Source organism: Glossina fuscipes, unplaced genomic scaffold, assembly GCF_014805625.2.
Source record: "Glossina fuscipes isolate IAEA_lab_2018 unplaced genomic scaffold, Yale_Gfus_2 0, whole genome shotgun sequence".
Lineage (NCBI taxonomy): Eukaryota > Metazoa > Arthropoda > Insecta > Diptera > Glossinidae > Glossina > Glossina fuscipes.
This window is the reverse complement of record NW_023998414.1, coordinates 20,265,042-20,282,901: the sequence shown is the minus strand read 5'-3', so window position 1 is coordinate 20,282,901 and position 17,860 is coordinate 20,265,042. Positions and strand designations below refer to the sequence as shown.

Sequence of the window (17,860 nt, the reverse complement as noted above, 5' to 3'; positions counted from 1 at the left end):
ATATTCTCAGTTTACGTGGTGCTGTGGACCTGTCCTTCGTCCGATTTGGGCCAATTTCAATACCAACTTGCGTGCAAGAGCTTCCAATGTTTCTGTTGAAGTCGATAGCTTCCATTACATAGAAGGTCAAACTTACATGCCTAGGTCGATTTAGGTACCACTAATGTGGAAATTATACCGCGGACAAGGAATGTAGATCTACGTAGACCTATACTCAGTTAATCTCTATGTCAAATAACTATTATGGGCCGAGTTTAATCATAAGATATTAAACAATAGGTATTCTCGTCATAAAGGCTTATTATTTGTCAGAACTCATGCATTACAAAAGATATACCTACACAATTAAAATTTGGTCCAGTTGATTCTGTTGTCAAACCTACAAACAACTGTGGGATTATTCTTATTGTGAAATATTATAAACTAAGGCTTTGTCCCATGTAAAGGCTTATTTTTCGGACGTAAACTTGTGTAGGATTCATATAAGGCGTTAAATGTTGGGTTGGTGCAAAAATGGTCTGACTCAATCCGCTTTTCGTCTTTGCACCGGAACACGTCAGTTTGTCAAATTCGGTCAAAAAATCTCAAAAAAAAATGTATTCATGTTGAGAGAGAGTTTGTAAGTGTTACAAATGAGATGGCAATTCCAACATAGTTTCTCTCTTTCCCAATATATAAGGAAGCGTTGTAAGGTACTCGATTGTCGAAATTAATGATTTTAAAAGTTTAAAAGTTTCTTGTCACGCTTGAATATTGCGTACGCAGTTAACTATGGCAATACTATAATCTTATTGTGTAAATATGGTAACATTTTTTTTTTTTTTTATGTATGACATGTGTGAGTGCGTTAATAGCAAAGGGATGAAGTTTCGCTGTCATTAGTTATTTATATTTGTTGAAAACAATTTTTTTATGAAGTGAAAAATCTTTTAAGGAAGTTAAAAAATAATTAGAATAAAAAAATGTTTGGTACACTTAATAACTTTTTAAGTGGAGTCGCTCGTGCTTGGGCAGTTAATGATGGCGTAAATTTGGCTTCTTTCGTTTCGTTGAAAGATAAACATATCATGAACCGCAATTTATACGTGGAGATGCCGGAAAATGCAGTTAGTCGCATATTGGAAGCACCTATCGATGAAATAGTTTGTGCTCATATAAAAGTGTTGTATTATTTAAGTTTGGAACGTAAGCGCATATATTTTGCCCTTGATGGAGCGAATGTTGTTGTTTAATTTTTCTTTTCAATATTTTAGCCCGTGATTTTCCGTTGGCCTATCGTCATCAATCACAATGTGTGCAGTCGGTTGTGAAAATGTTGCAACAATTGAAAGAGGAAAATTGGTGCCTACCTATTATGTATACGGTGTGCTTGGACTTGCGAATTTTAGCACAGAAATGCGAGGAGCTGGGTAGTGGCTCGAAACCGGGCGAAATACTTGAAAGGGCAGCCGATTGTTTAATGAGTTGTTTTCGTGTATGTGCGGCAGATAATCGGTAAAAAATCTATGTACATTTTCCAAGATTCGTCAAATATATTCGCATATATTTTCAGATCTTCGGACAGCGAAACCAAACGCTTAGGAATGTTAAATTTAGTTAATCAACTGTTTAAGGTCTACTTTCGTATAAATAAGTTGCATTTATGTAAACCCTTAATACGTGCAATTGATAGCAGTGCTTTTAAGGATACATTTCCGTTGCCAGAACAAATTACTTATAAATATTTTGTCGGTCGCAAAGCCATGTTCGATTCAGATTATAAAAGTGCCGATGATTTTCTATCGTTTGCCTTAAAATATTGCCCAAAAAATTTTCCTCATAATAAACGTCTCATTCTTATCTACCTGGTGCCAGTTAAAATGTTACTTGGTTACATGCCAAAAAAGTATATCTTAGAATGCTACGATATCCTGCAATTTCATGAATTGAGTGAAGCATTAAAAGAGGGCAATGTACGGAAATTCGATGATGTTATACAGCGTCACGAATACTTCTTTATTAAATGTGGCATATACTTGTTAGTGGAAAAATTGAAATTCATTGTGTACCGTAATCTCTTTAAAAGGGTGTATTTGATTAAGCAAACCCATCAATTGGATTTAAATGCTTTTCGTTCGGCTTTACGATTTGTTGGCGAGAAGGATATGACCATCGATGAGACGCATTGCATTATCGCCAATTTAATCTTTGAGGGTAAAATTAAAGGTTACATATCGCACAGTCACAACAAGTTAGTCGTATCTAAACAGAATCCTTTTCCTGCACTGAATACCGTCTCATGAAAGCGGCGACCGCATAAATTATTTGACGATTGAACTTTATATTTAACAATACTTATATTTTATGACTTGTAAAAAAACGACGAAGATATCCGAATTTTGAAAATAAAGCAAAAGAATATGCAATGTTAAAAGAAAACTGTTTCAAGTCTTGTATTCTTATATTAATAGGAGCAAACAGATTTAAGATTAATGTTCTCTAATAATATTAGTTTTGCTTTTGCCTATTTTTTTATTTTATTTATTTATTTATTTTTTTTTTATTTCTAGATATACAAGAATTCTATGAACTAACTCTTTTAGATGATTCTAAGACTACACAACAAAAAACTGTGGAAACACTGCAAATTGCCAGCAAATGGGAGCAAGACGGTCATACCGTCAAAATTGCTGATGTAAGTATATGCCAGTCTATCATATTTCATAACAGCGAAAGAAAATAAAATTTCCAATGTAAAAGCAAAAGAAAGTCAATGAGGTTGAAAATTATTTCAAAAATGTATACAAATGTATACAAAATAAACGTGAGACCTTGAAATAGTATAAATTATTTACTTAAAATTAATAAATATCTAAATGCCAGACATCGATAGGGTTATGAGAAAAACGTGAAGCAGATGTTTAATAGAATATGAGTTTTCCAACTCGCCCATAAAGAGATAATTTAATTGAACGAAACAAATTATAATAACTCGACATGAAGCATTCGCTTCGATGCCTATGTCTTTCAAGCAGCATATAAATAATAGTGCATTTTGTTTGGGTAATTACAAGTTTTCTTGGATGCTTCTGATAAATATTTTTATAAAAGCTGTTCCATTGTCCATTCTGGGCGCTTGCATTTGAAGTTTTTGATATTTCATACGATAATAACTACGTAATAGGATGTTAGCTTTCCTACTTTAAGCCTATCGACACGGACGGATTCTCGTTGTGATAAGGTAAGAGTAAGTCTAGTTATATCCCAACGATTCGATAGTGGGTATAGAAAGTGCAAGAATATTTTTAAACAGTCGCCTGTTAGTTGGTTCATGTCCCAAATTCCAACATTCTATCTCAATTTTCGCGCCTCTGGCCATTCCGAGTAGCCGGCATACGAGTGTTTCACAGCAATAATGTTTACATTAAATGATGCTACCATGTAACTCTGCTAATATAACGGCTAAACTCGCGGCGCAGAAATTGAAAGATAACTTTGCTTTATAAAAAGGAAAAGTAAGATGCTAGGAATAGTATGCTTGAAAAGAACACATGATAATATCAGAAAAGTCAATAGTCGATGTGCGAGGGTAGACTTCTACTTTCAATTTTATCAATTTTGTAATCGATTAGCCAGTTTTTTACCTTGATCAGACCACCGTGAAGGGACGATCACACATGCACGTGCAGTTCGCGATTTTTGATATATTTTGACAATATTTGGTAGACTGACGTGTTTTCGATTGGTATGAACGCTGTTTAAAATGACTTGGATCGGAATACTTCTACGACCACTGTGCTTATCATTAGTTATTTTGAAAAAGTCATTATATGCAAAAAAAAAAAAAAACAATGCTTTATAGTATTTTAGACATTACTACAGAACTGATGTGAAATTTTGGGTTAGATGGAATCACTTTTGAGCCATGTCATATACTGCCTAATTGCAAAAAGGTCTAATTTTTAATAATTTATGATGGAAATTATTCTATGAGAGTATTTTGGCATAAAAATTAACCCCAGACCGTTTGGCCCACGGAGTTGTATTTCTTGGATGCAATTCCATATCAAAAATAAATCTTTACATGGCAGTAAAGTTAAAATTTCAACACTTTTCGACAAAAATACGTATAGGACTATTTTGGGAAATTTCGGATTAAGACGGTCAGAAATGCATGAATTTTTTTTTTGTTATTTCATCAGGAAAGTGAATGAAACGTTTCACTAGACGAAGTGGTGCAGCGTATTTAATGATGGGCTTTATCCGCCTATAATGTATTTATTTATTAAAGATAGCAAGTGTATATAACATATTCGACTGTAATCGACAAGAATAAAAAAAAATTTTTTTGATTTCAATTTAATATTGGAGGCGATGGTTTGAAAAGCGTTATCATGAATCCAATACAAAAATATATAGTTAGATTAAGCTGGTTCGATTCGGCGGCTCTTGATAATGGTTAAGTATATAGAAATACTTAGTCATATGCAATAAAAAATTTGCAATGGATATGAGAAGTACGAGGGCATGCCTGATAATTAGCCTTGAGATGAATGTTGTACAGCAGTTGAGAACATTTGTTAGTAAGAAAACAAAAAAATTAGACAACGTATGGTAAATGGTGACATCGACTCAGTCATATATACACTCTATTAGTTGCCGGAATGACTATAAATGCGTTGACGGTATGTGTGTGTATGTATGTGTTTACATTAAGTAAGAAAGCTGCATTTAACTTGAGATAAATTATTCGGTTCTTGTGGTGACCGATACCACTCTGTCCCTGAATTCTTAGTCGACTTCATTCCATACCAATATTCTATATTAATATCAAAAAAAAAAAAAAAAATTCTTTTTTCGTTTTGTGATTTGTTTTTCGGATTGTTATCATCAAAGGTAAATATGGGAAATGTAACTAATTTCTTGTTACACATATATGGATGGACGAAGGCATTGAGTAGAGAGTAGAATTTATTGATTTAATAATATTCACCTTGATGTAAATAATACTCCCCTTTTGAGATTGCTATTGCCTTGTACCTTAGGGACTCTGTTAACTTTTTTATATTATGCCGTGAAATTTCACGAGCCTATGGTTTCATTTTCTGGCTGAGACAATATCGCGCTAAGTAAGAATATCAGATGGAGTTGTTGTCATTGTTTACATTCCTAGGAGTGTTCGTACACTTAATTCTCTTTTTACACGATAAATTCGTTCCCAAAGAATTCGTGTAAAAAAAGATATTGCTTACATGGAAAAATAGCAGATCGGTTCCAAAGCTAAAAAAAGCAACTGAAAAGTACAATATCAACAGTATCGAAAAAATTCTTATTAGAGTTCACTTGAGGAGGATTTATTTCCATTTTAGTTCGTTAAATATATTGTAAAAAAAAAAAAATTATACTTTGAAAAACGCATTACACCTGTACTCTGTGCATAATTCGGGGAATCCCGTATCGTATGCACTTATATCGAGGAGTGAGAATGAGAAAATTCATAAACAAAATTCATTGAATATTGAAAAATCGAGTTAAGACAAAACAATTCGTGTAAAAAGGGTGGTTTTTTCCGCACATTGCTGACCGGCGATGAGTTAACTTGTCATGGGACTTGCGTTATCTATTTCAATTTAAGAAAGCCAAGTCGAAAGATTCGCGCACCGTAAGGACGAAAATCATATACCGATGAAATAACTTACAGCATCTCCCTGAAGGAAGTTCACTTTTAATTGTGAAATGTTTCTTTACTTTACTACTTTCATATTCGATTACAAAAGAATAGCCTGCAATAGCATGGCATAGTTTCTGCGAAGAGAAAGAATTGCCGATGGAAGAAGTCAATGACGATTGAATATGAATTTCGTTAGGGAAGCATCGGTATATCTTATCTTGACGTTTATGCTGTTATGTTACAAACCGATCGACAACGTTAGTACGCCTGTAACGTTTTGTAGTAGGCCCGTTTAAACATAAAAAGGCAACTTATGATGATTGTTATTAGCATCTCTTATGTGCTAATAAGTATAAAATGTAAACGAGTTCGCTGAATATATTGTTAAACATAATCTCTTGTACACATAGTTTTATGCACAAACTAATTTACGTACGTGCATAGTTACAGTCCATTCCATATAAATGTGACATTTAAAGCGCCTGGCTTGTTATCGCTCTTGCTCTCGCCAACAGTTTGTCTTTAACAGAATTGAAAAATCTTTGGAATTTTCTTTGAAATCCATCTGTTCATATATTACGGAACGAACTGTATGTATGTGTGCGTGTATGTGCGTGCATATGTTTAAAATTCGTATGTACAACTGTACGCGTTCCTCCTCGATTCATGGAATGAAAAAAGCCAAAAAAAGAAAAAAAACCTAAACTAAATTTTTCTCGTAGGAGGGAAAATTTTTATTTTCTTCATTTTCAGTCGAAAATTTGTTGTGTTCCGTATATGTCTGAAAATTGAAATACACGGCACGGCGTAAGCAATATGCATCCGAACATAAGATGATTATTTTGTAAAAAAAAAACTAAAAGGAAAAATAAACAAAATTTTCGATATGAGTTTCGCGATATTTTCCATTTAACCTTTCATGCCTTAGTGGCTTTCTCATTGTTCACTTAACGCGTAAGGTGTTAGGTGCGAGATGCGAGATGTGTGTGTGTGTGTGGTATATGAATGCTAGTGCGATATAAATTTACAAGTTTCATCATTCTTATCTTTACTTTATCAAAAAAAAAAAGAAAAAAAAAAAACAAATTGTTTACACAAAGCAACACAAGCACAAGCACAAGCAGAATGAATGAATGAAAACAATCAAATGAATCATATACTACCTGCGTGCGTAGATTATATATATATATAGAGCTTCAATTTTTTTTTGTTATTCTTTCCCGAATAAATATGAATAAAAAAAGTTTATTATTCTGTAAGAATTGTTGCTATTAAATATTTAATTTGCACGGCAATCAATTCTCTTCACACAACACAAATATATTAAATGCGATGCAAATAGTTTGCTTGAATATTTGATCGACAATTTGATCTGATTTGACATATCGCTATGATTGATTGGGTTTCTATAGTTCGACATTCACGTCGTCGTTTTTCAAATTCGTTTTTGCACGCTCGCTCACCGGTGCGTATACGTCGCCCGCGACGTAATCAAATATTATCTTCATCATCGACAAGCTCATCGCCACAACATCAATTGCCATCACCAGCAGCAAGTTCTACGCATGCACACGCACAATGCACTTGCATGGCTCACGAAAATCATGCTATCAACGCTAGAAAAACTAAAAATATTGCTCATAATAAAAATAAAACAAAAGTCAAAACATGTTGTTCGCATCATCAACACGATCATCTCTGTGTAAGTAACAAATTAAACTCGTTTTACTGCGATTGCGATCTATTCAATACATTCGCCTTCAAAAGGTATCTGTAAAGAGAGAAATCAAGTAACAAAACTGTATTTTGTATTTGCCTTATGCACGACGACGCATGCTTCTCATTTTAGATTTCAAATTTCAAATCATTACATAATGGACATGTTTCGTAAGCGTTAACTCCGCGGTGTCTTTCATAATCATAATCATGTGCTGTCATCCCCTTAAAGGGCCACGAGGTAAGGGATAACTGAGATCTGGCTATGAGTTGAACTTGAGCGCAAGCTGAGCTTGAGCTGAGCGTTCGCCCATGAAACTTTGTATCGCTCTTTTCCACTCTTGACCAATTCATCAATAGTCAGAGTCTATCGTACACAATATCTCTTGCACTTCTCACACTTACTTACCCCGGAATCAAATTAAGGTATTTCCTCACTTCAATCATACTTTGAATAATCACCTTTGACGTGGCATATATCGCATTATAACATCGCATACATCGCATATAATCGATCGCTGAGATTTCCATCCGGCACTGTCAGTCTTAATTATATAATAGCAACGATAGGTCAACTTATTACTGTAGTGTAATCTGTTGCGACAGATTTAGTGCAAATTTCTTGTATTGTCCACCAAATGGGGGGAATCATAAGCTCGAGACTAGACAATTATTAAAAAAAAAAAAAAAATTTAATAAATATATCAACGGTTGAAACAACCTATTTGTGGTTGTCTTGCCCTTCATTACGGATCTTTCCACTTTACAGCCAAACAAAGACTACCACTACTACTACTGCTACTACTACTACTACTGCTACTACTACTACTACTACTACTACTATTCATATGTAACTATGAACCTTTTTGGCTAACACCATAAATACATAAAATATTTACACAGATATATATACATATATAACAAGTGAAAAAGTTCGTCTCCCATTGACCTCATTGCGGTTATCATAAGGAAATATGTAAAAACTAAAGTGTTCCTTTCTGATTGTAGCTTTCGGAATCTTGGCTCCAGGCAGGTGGATTAAGACCAATTTTAAATTCTATTACTAAAAGCTCATACGCCGACTTTTATATGTGTTTTTCAATTTTCGTATAACCATTAAACGGACATAGTCAAATCGATCCGACATCGGACGCTGGGAGCGCGGCATTGTTTCTCCTGCTCCTCTTCCTCCTCCTCCTCTCCCTATCTCTCTCTCTCTCTCGTTATTTTCAGTTTTCCAAAACAATTCCCAACTTGAAGGTTTCAAAAACAGACAGCAGATGTCCCGGACTCACGACACAGCTAAAGGGGAACACATTAGCACATTAATGGGAAAGTATAAGGAAAAATTTAATGGTCAAGGAAAGAAATTAGAGCACATTGTACTGTGAAACTGTGCAAGTAGCGGCAGTGCGGACATTGTAATCTATTATAATAGGTCTTGATGGCTTCGGGGTCACATAAGCATCAATAAGTAGATAAATGAAATCCTAAATTCTAGACCAAAACCAACCTTCTACAGCAGATGTAAGGAAGATTCTAAGGGAATTCAATAAGGAACACAGACTGCCGTGCTTACAAAGGGGCAGAGGCTGCTAAAACCGCGAACAAGGGTGCTCATCTAAAGATTGATAATATTACCATAAGTGATAACACAACCATTACCATGTTCCGCAGTAAGAATTATGTATATCTTTACAACTCTGCTGGTGCTGGCAGTACAAGAGTACAAGTTCGTGAAGGTATGTCTTCGTAATTGCTTCACACGAGGAGCATGTAACGTACTTTGCCTAGTTTACATGAAGCTTCAAAACTTCGATACATTCCCGAACTGCTTGACTTGAATACTCACACAAACAATTTTTGCAAAAATAATCCCCTAAAGTGTTTGATTATTAAGTTTTGTAACAACCATGTTTTAAATACTGTTAAATGTAGACCGAATATTTGTGCCGAAATATTCGACGTTCCATTGAATCTTACCTTCGTTTCTTTTTTAAGCAACTATTGGTTCAATCCAATTCAATTTCAGGAGCGTTCATACTTGGATCAAAATATGTTATGTATTTCGAGAAATCAGATAGATAGGTAAACTGAGGGACGTTCGCCGATTCAGAATCATTTTCGAATTCCCCAAATTGATCAGAATCATTCTCTGAGCGCAGTTTTATTTCAATTTCCTCTGGGTGTTGTTGCATACATTCCCCGAAACTTAATATGCCGATGCACTAGGTCCAAAGGGATCCACAAAGTACAGCCCAGCGTTACATTATATTAAATTGACCAATTGCACTTGATGTAAGAAACAAAATTTTACCCATTCATAAAGCCATCGAGCCACAAGCGTGTATCTTCGAATATGATGCACTGAGTATTGATTCAATGAGTAGTGTCATACACGACTTACAGCGCCTTACTGGAATGTCGTTGTCGCCCAGCTTTGCCATTCGTCTTCAGGTTCTTTAATTATATTGATAAGGTACGAATGGCACAAACTGATTAAGAACACGGCAAGTCTCGATCGGCGAGGCGTGCAATCATTATATTCCTATCCTCGTCGACAGTTCAACTGTAGCTTGGGCTTAAATTCAATTAGAGCTAGTGCTCGTTAAGCCCAAATTTTATTTTCATCTTAAAGATGCCCTTTCGGATTTTTTATCGATCAAGCGCTAGCGATGTCGATCAAATCAAGACTTTAGTCTGTTGTCACCCTTATTGTATGAATACAAGATGGGGGATTAACTTCCAACAATAACTAATCGATTGTTTCGAGGCAAATTTGCGCATAGACGTCAAGACTTCTGAGTTTTATTTTCCACCTTTAGATCAGCGAGTGCGTCACTTTTGAAATTCAATTTTTAACTTGTAATCATGAAATTGCAATTTTAAAATTTCTGCTGACCTTTGCCGCAAAAACGGTGTTATATCATACACCTAGGGGTGTACGCCTTTTAATATACCAATCTTGATTGTCTGTCTGTCTGTCCATCTTGGTTTATTGTGTTTAACCAACAGGCCGTAATTTTTGAGATATTTTTATGATATTTAGTACACTCACGTGTTTTGCCCCAAGGACGAACGCCATTAAAAATGGTTCCGATCGGACTACTTTTTCAACCGCGTACCATATAACGCCCTTTACTTTCAAAAGCCAATATATTAAAAATTTTGGAATGGTATAGGGTGTGATAGGCCGTGGCCTATTATCGGCTTTTTACTTGCTTTCTTGTTTCTTTGTAATGTGCGTTGGAACCTAATTAAATAAGAACATAGGAAGCAGGAGAGGAGTTCGGCTTGACGGACTTTTATCGAAGCGAGAAAAAGGCGATACCTTTTTGCTTATAGCATTAGGTATAGAAAGTTATATATGTATATATAGAGTCTATGGATCAATATGCACATATGCATATACATGCGTATCAGCAATATTCGATACGTAATTCATTATAGTTAGTAATGAGTTATGCTTTGATATGAAGCAAAATTTCGTCTTTAATTTGCAGTTTTCAACTTCAACTAAGATCTTATAAGCGGTGTTCCAGCTGGCTATCTAATATGTATGTATTCCGAAATCAGACAAGTTTTTGAATTTCTGTGTTTTACAAATAGGTGGAAGAGATCATTTAGTGCCTCTATATAGTGCTCTTTAGTAGTGAAGGGTGAAAGTGTTTTGTTGTTGAGCATTTTCGCCGTGAATTTTCAGATAATCTTCACAAATATTGTGTCAAATGCTGGATTAGCATCTGCTAAGCATTACATAAGTTACAGTTGGGTGCCTTTTGTGGATATGACTGTAGAGGAATTAGATCATTTTTCCCGCTCAATCTTTAGATTTTGGATAGGCTAATGTAAAATCAACGCGTAACAATGAATACAATGAATATTTCCGTTTGTAGTAAGCGGAAAGAGAAATTTAGAAAACTTTTATGTTTTCAAATCTGAGATTACCTTTTCAGTTTTTCCGATCGACATTTCGAGATCTTAATAGCAGTTTCAACAAGCGCACACGTGGCCGATGCGATCTCTCACACCTCACTTTAATCAAGAATATATACAAATATTTCTCTTTCGCTGTTCGCACTGATCAAGACCGTGTGCGCATAAGTATTTCATGCAATCTCCAATCCATGTTTCTAAGCGCGTTACGAAGATATGAAATATTTAATAGAACCACTTGTAGTAGATATATAAAGAGGTTTGTTTTTCGTTTAAAAAATCTTATTAAACACAAAACAACTATCATATATATTTGCTAAAAATTTGATTAGCAAATCGTTACATAATAATATTGTTATCCTATTGCAGAAAACGTGTTTCCCTCCTATGGCGTTTTAGTAATACTTGTTCTATTCTTGTTCAACTTACTGATATAATGAGTGCAATGAAATATTGATTGCTTTCTTGCATTAATTTCCTTTTTATTTTTTATATATCGTTAATAATACATGTTTTTCTCTTCATACTTTATACTTTTTTGTTTAGAATCAAGCCGTAAAAGTAGAAAATGATGGAAACCGTGCGGCTGACAAAGCCGACGTGAAAATAGCAGGAACAACAACAACAACAACAGATGCCAACACAGTTAAAGTGAACGACATGCAAACTCAAAACAATGGCCGACAACAGCTATCACATCAAACCGGAAATTCTGATGTAAATATCGTAAGTTCATATGAAGTGTGTTTCACTGCTGGCGTTTATAATTTAATTTATTACACTTAAATGCTACTACCAAAGAATATTTTGCTCGTCTTAAAGGACTTATAGCATAATATGCTTGCCTCTCGACGTTACTTCAATTTTTTTGTAACTCTTCATTTTTGTTATTATTAATTATTATTATTATTATTATTATTATTATTATTACTATTATGATTTTCTTTTCCTATTAATATGTGCCAAATATGTACCTAAAAACATACATTCTCAATATTTATTGCATTCTTCCATTCATTGCATTACAAGCTACAAGCAAAAAATAAATTAAACTTGTAACAAAGTTGTATAATTTTTTTTTCTTTGCTATTTTGTGCTAAGTAATTAAACGATATCATTCTACTTATTATTATTATATATTAAAAATGCTTTCATGACCGTATATAAGAGTATTAAAAAAGTAATAATGTATGTACGGTTATATGAATTAAAAATTTTATTATCAAAAAATTTATAATTAATTTTTATGCCGTGATTTCTTTTATTTCCTTTTATTTTTGCATATTATCTTCACTCTGCATGTGTGTTAATAAAATTTTTTGACGAATATTTCTCCTTTTTTTTAATAATTTTATTTTTTATTTAATCTTGTAAAACGTATGTGATTTTCGTTAAAATGGTTTGTATTTAATACAGAATTTTTTTTCTTGTCATGACATTTTTTTATAAATTTTTATAATCCCCTTAAGGCCAATAATCAAGGATGAGACACGAAGAAGAAGAAGATGCGTATACTTTCCTCTCACTTTAATAGAGACGCTTGTTTACGAAGCTTTTTACTTAGTTTGTTATTAAAACATTTTCTGATTTAAAAAAGCAGAAAAAACGTCAGCTGTTACATTCGTTGCCGTTTTAAGAATTAATTTTATGCAAAATTATAGTTCATGGTTTATCGTATATCGTAAATATAATTATTACAAATAAATGTGCGTTTTAGGCTTAATAAATGGTTAGGCAACTCTGAGAATGAATTCGCTCTGTGTATGATGCTTACTGGAGTAAGCGATCGTTCAAAGTTGATGCGCCGGGTTGGGTTCTTAGAAATTCGTATAAAAAATGATAGATAAGCATATTGCTTAAAAAAAACACTTTGTGTTTTCGTGTTCCCATTTTTGTGCTTTATGAGAGTAAAAGTAGTAGAGTATTTGCAAAACTTTGGCAAATACCGCAGCAATTCGGAAAAGTATAACGCCGACATGAAGGCATTGCCATATAATAGAAACAAATATCACATAAAAATTCTCTCACTGCCGCGTACTTCATTCATTCAGTCAGTCATTATTTTTACTCGGTATGCGATTCGTAAACGCGTAAGGAATTTTTTTTATACTATTATTAAAGAGGCTTATGCTTTTAAACGGCGGCATTTATGTGGAAGTTAAGTGAAGGAAATTAAGAGAGAAATGAGTTGAAATGAAATAGTAACTAACTGCTGGTAATAAAGTGTAAAAAAATATTTTATATAAATAGTTTGATGAAAAGCGCAAAATGGCTGATTGGAAATTTCTTTTCATGGCGATGTTTTGTAAAAAAAGGTTGCTTGGCGACCAACCTCATACAGTTGCTAATTTGTGATTTATATATGCATATGAATATATATATATAAAGTAGTCGTATGTGTGTTTGTATGTGTGCGTGCGTTATTTTGTAGTACGTACAATGAAGGGAAAGCCAAGAGAGTTCATAAATAATTGAAATATTTTATCTAAACAACAATAACGACGACGACGACGACGATACGAAGTAACATGCAAGTTGCAAGTAAATGAATGTAACAGTGTGTGCTATGTGTTTGTTAGCGGTGCTGCAGAATGTTTTGTATATCAAGCGATTGTTTTTTTTTTTAATTTAGCAGCAATATTTTTTTTTTTGTTGCATACATGCGCTGCGGAAAAATGTGAAAATATTTTTTAAATTTGACGATAAAATTAATTTTGAACGACCGTTTTTAAGATTATTAAAAAAATAAATCTTAGTTTGTTAGATCGTTCTCAACAAGTGTAAAGTAAAAAAGCCAGAGAAGATACACCGAAAAAAAAATCATGTTCAGTAACACTTTGCAAATATTGCCGATGTACGTTCTGGAAAATGATATGAGAGCGAAATATTGCATCGGCTACCTATATACGCTATTAGTGCGTATAAAAATTTGTTGTTGTCATTTTTGATAACTCTCATGTATCTTATTAAATACCGGAACATTCATAGAGAAGTAAAAAAAAAAAAAATACGAAAATATAACGTAAGAGAAAAAAAAAAAAACAACTGCCATACAAAATGTAATTATTAAAACCGTGCAATCTTATAGTTGTTACTGCTGTTTACACATTATTTCCCATTTCATTATCGGTGTTTCTATTACGACGAACGTCTCCTTAAATAAAATTAATATCATTGACTGACTAACTCTACATATCGTGAGTGTATATGCTTGTGTGTCAAATGTATATATAGATATAAATATATATACATATATATATATATATATATATATATATATATATATATATGTATATACATATGTGTATATATATATGTATATACATATGTGTATATATATAAATAAAATAAAAAAGTAGTACATTTTTGTAACGTGAGTGTGCGCTGTGTTTTGTGGAACTGATCTCGGTCGTTCAGTCGGTTAAGTGAAACAAGAGATGACCACACGTAAGAAGAAACGTCAAGAAAGTGGTGGAAGCGGTGGTGGTGGGGGTGGTGGGGGTAGTAGTGGCAGTAGCGGATTCATCAAAAAGGTTTCGTCACTATTCAACTTGGACTCGGTAATTGTCGCAATGCCTGCAATACATGCCTATTTATTATATACGTTAAGCGTTACGAGTATAAATATTTGTATTCATTACAGTTTTCAATATAAACTTGGGCTTTTTTTTCTAAGCAAATTATTCATGCTTTTTTTTTTTTTTTTTTTGCAATCAAATGTGAAGAGAGAAATATAAAAAATATTACATAAAATACATTTAAATGAATATATGCACTTTTGCATATATTAAGAACGATAGTTGGGGGCGTGAGTGCGTGACACATACATTTATTTATGCATTTGTGTAAGTGCGTCTGCGTCTATATGTATTATGAATACAGATATGTGACGAATAGGAAAAAAATTATTTTTCACATCTTTTTTGAATGATCTGAGCATTTATTATAATAGCGATCGATGATAACATCGTTTATTTTTAAATTTCCTCAAGCTTCTTAAAGCTCCCTGAAAATTTTGATTAAGTATTTAACGCAGTATGCTCGTCACACAATATATATATGCATGTTTAACAACTGCCCCTCTTCCCTTCCTTTCGGTTATAAGTTTTGACCGACTGTTGATAAGTTGATGGCTTTTTTCGTGATTTTCCATACAAAAACTATATATCGATGCGCTAGAAATGCACTCTTCACATTTTCCACATTATTTGACACTTTCGTTGCTGACATATGCGGTATTACGCAGTATTTCATATGCAGACTTTGCCTGCAAACATAGCTTTATAGCGGGCAAACGTCAATTGGAACATTCCTTACTCCGTGTGCAGCAGGCAACGAAAGTCTGAGTAATAATGATAAATATAATATAAAATGTCCTTTAAGCCGGTTTTCTACATGTTCACACAATACCGCCTTCGGATAATAAGTGGAATTTTTTATTTTCTAATTTCGCGCCTTTCGCGAATTGCAAAGCAAAGGTTTTTTTTCAGTTGCTGCAACTATCATAAACAATTGATAAAATGTTGATTCGTTGAGTCGTAAGTTAGAGCCTTTTTTGTAAGTTGTTTTTAAAGCAGTCAGTGGTTTTGCTTTAAGAGCTGTTATGGATTCGAAATGATTAAAACGACGCGATTTCTGCTTTAATCTTGGTAAAAGAAAATCGTCATCCGGAACGGTGTGAGATGAATATAATGGATGGAACAAGTGCTGTTTAAAAATTTATGGATAATTAAAGCGAAGCAAAGAACACAAATCGTCTTGCGATCAATACGGACGTTTCTCACGAATAGACGATCCATAAAGTATTATCAATTAATTTTGGAACGACTTGCGCCCAGACTTTTACGTTTTTTTTTTTCATAGCTGGTACCTTTTGTAAATCTTTGGTTGCGTCATTGTTTTATCGCCAGAACATTTTGTTAGCATTTATGCTAAATGCTCTGGACATGACACAATGGCCATTTTCATTAGTGTTCGTCTTCGGTTCAAAATATGTCGATATATCAAATGTCATCAAAATATGCCAAAAATTTTGACCTGTAGATTAAACATACAAATACAAGACGAACGGACGGCGGACAGATGGACAGACAAGCTTGGATCAATTATGAAAGTGATTCTGGACTGATCGGTTTAATAAAAAGCTACTCTATTTTAAGTCTTTCTAGGTATTGCATACATTGACACAGACCTGTTCTGATAATGTTGATGTTTTCGTCCAAGCAAAAAAATGTTTCGGATTGAACCACTTTTTCATTTTTGGGAAAGTCATTGACATGAAGAAACTTGGAGTGACGCAGGATATATAACAGCAGGTCATAGCACACTTTAGTGATCTTATTGGTTTTAAAGTAATGTCAAGTCAACACCAAACTCGTTACTCTTCTAAACGAACTGAGTATTTTTGCTTCGAAAATTGGGAAAACTCTTTCAAAATTTCTAAAATATACTGTACAATTAATTGAGTTGGGCGTCTATTGGTTTCGTCTGGCATTTTTTCTTGCTCGCGGGTCTCGCTCCTTTTTTAGTGCTTACAGCGATTAAATTATAATTCTTTCATTTTGCATCAAGCTTGATATGAACCCATCTCCTCCTATTTTAGTTCCATTAATGTTATAATAATGTTTTCCTCATTCATTCTCATAAATTAAATAATTAAATAATTTATAAACATAAATATACATTATGTTCAAGGAATAGGACCAATTTAATTTTGCTCTCTTTTATACCCATCACCCGCGACCCAAACTTTTCGAAAAACTCACATACACACCGCCCACACGTCTATATAACAGAAACTGTAAGCATCTTGGGTTTCCGTGTTACTTGCTTGTCCCATGTAAAGTACAGCAAGCATAGCAGCGACTTTGGTGGGTTTTTTCGATCTTGGACCCACCTATTGTGCAATGTACGTTCCGGGTTATATGAGCAAATCTAAGTCTTATCTCAGGTAATAATGCGTTCTATGACCGATGGATGGTCAAAAAACGGAGAAAACACTACTATACTAATGAAACGTTTAGGATGTAAAATTTGACACAGATGTCTGTCACGGTGGGACCAATTTAGAAAAAAAATATTCTTGATATTCGATGTACCCGTGCAATTTATCTACTTCTTGGTCGCAATGTTTGGGGAAAAAGAAATCCATTATTTTTATATGAACTTCAGGACTTTATTTAACATGCTTCGGATTGTCCGATTTGGGTCAAATAAGCACCGTTTTGTTGTATGATTTGTTGCCATTTTAAAGGTAACTTCAAAATGCCTCTCTCATAGAAGTCCTGGTCTCTATTTGCAAAAAACTCTAGTAGTCGATTTTCACAATCCTCCCTAGATTCCAATTTTTTATCGTTAAAGAAATTTTGCAATGCAAGAAAAAGATGATAATCGCTTGGTGCCAAGTCCGGACTGTATGGCGGATGAATTAAAACTTCCCAACCAAGTTCCCGAAGTTTCTGGCGAGTCAATGTAGATGTGTGTGGCCTAGCGTTGTCCTGGTGGAACACGACACCTCTCCTGTTGGCAAATTCTGGCCGTTTCTGGTCAATCGCTATC

At 33.9% G+C, this 17,860-nt stretch overlaps 2 protein-coding genes across 15 annotated transcripts in view; both read left to right on the top strand.

Annotated features, from left to right (window-relative positions):
* The window catches only part of LOC119636819 (disks large 1 tumor suppressor protein), a 57,751-nt gene that overhangs the window by 5,724 nt on the left and 34,167 nt on the right, over positions 1-17,860 (top strand). For 11 of the 14 annotated variants that reach the window (XR_005247187.1, XM_038032469.1, XM_038032544.1 and 8 more), the window contains exons 3-4: positions 2,550-2,674; positions 11,849-12,028. Coding sequence is in view for 13 of the 14 variants with exons in the window: in XM_038032469.1 (XP_037888397.1) it covers positions 2,550-2,674; positions 11,849-12,028 (305 nt within the window). In the remaining variant the exon portion in view is untranslated. Of the gene's footprint in view, positions 1-2,549; positions 2,675-5,698; positions 7,353-11,848; positions 12,029-17,860 lie in introns of those variants that run through there. The other 3 variants (XM_038032493.1, XM_038032478.1, XM_038032535.1) reach the window with 2 other exon arrangements.
* Positions 751-2,455, top strand: LOC119636883 (PCI domain-containing protein 2 homolog). Its single transcript, XM_038032571.1, has 3 exons — positions 751-1,185; positions 1,254-1,494; positions 1,553-2,455. Exons 1-3 carry the CDS (start codon positions 963-965, stop codon positions 2,280-2,282), a joined length of 1,194 nt encoding a protein of 397 aa, XP_037888499.1. The 5' UTR covers positions 751-962; the 3' UTR covers positions 2,283-2,455.

What these genes read in the sequence shown, in the direction of transcription:
- LOC119636883 (XM_038032571.1), top strand. Translation starts at nt 963, where the DNA reads ATGTTTGGTACACTTAATAACTTTTTAAGTGGAGTCGCTCGTGCTTGG. An exon ending in GTATTATTTAAGTTTGGAAC is followed by an intron (nt 1,186 to 1,253) that starts GTAAGCGCATAT and finishes TCAATATTTTAG; the next exon opens with CCCGTGATTTTCCGTTGGCC. An exon ending in GTATGTGCGGCAGATAATCG is followed by an intron (nt 1,495 to 1,552) that starts GTAAAAAATCTA and finishes ATATATTTTCAG; the next exon opens with ATCTTCGGACAGCGAAACCA.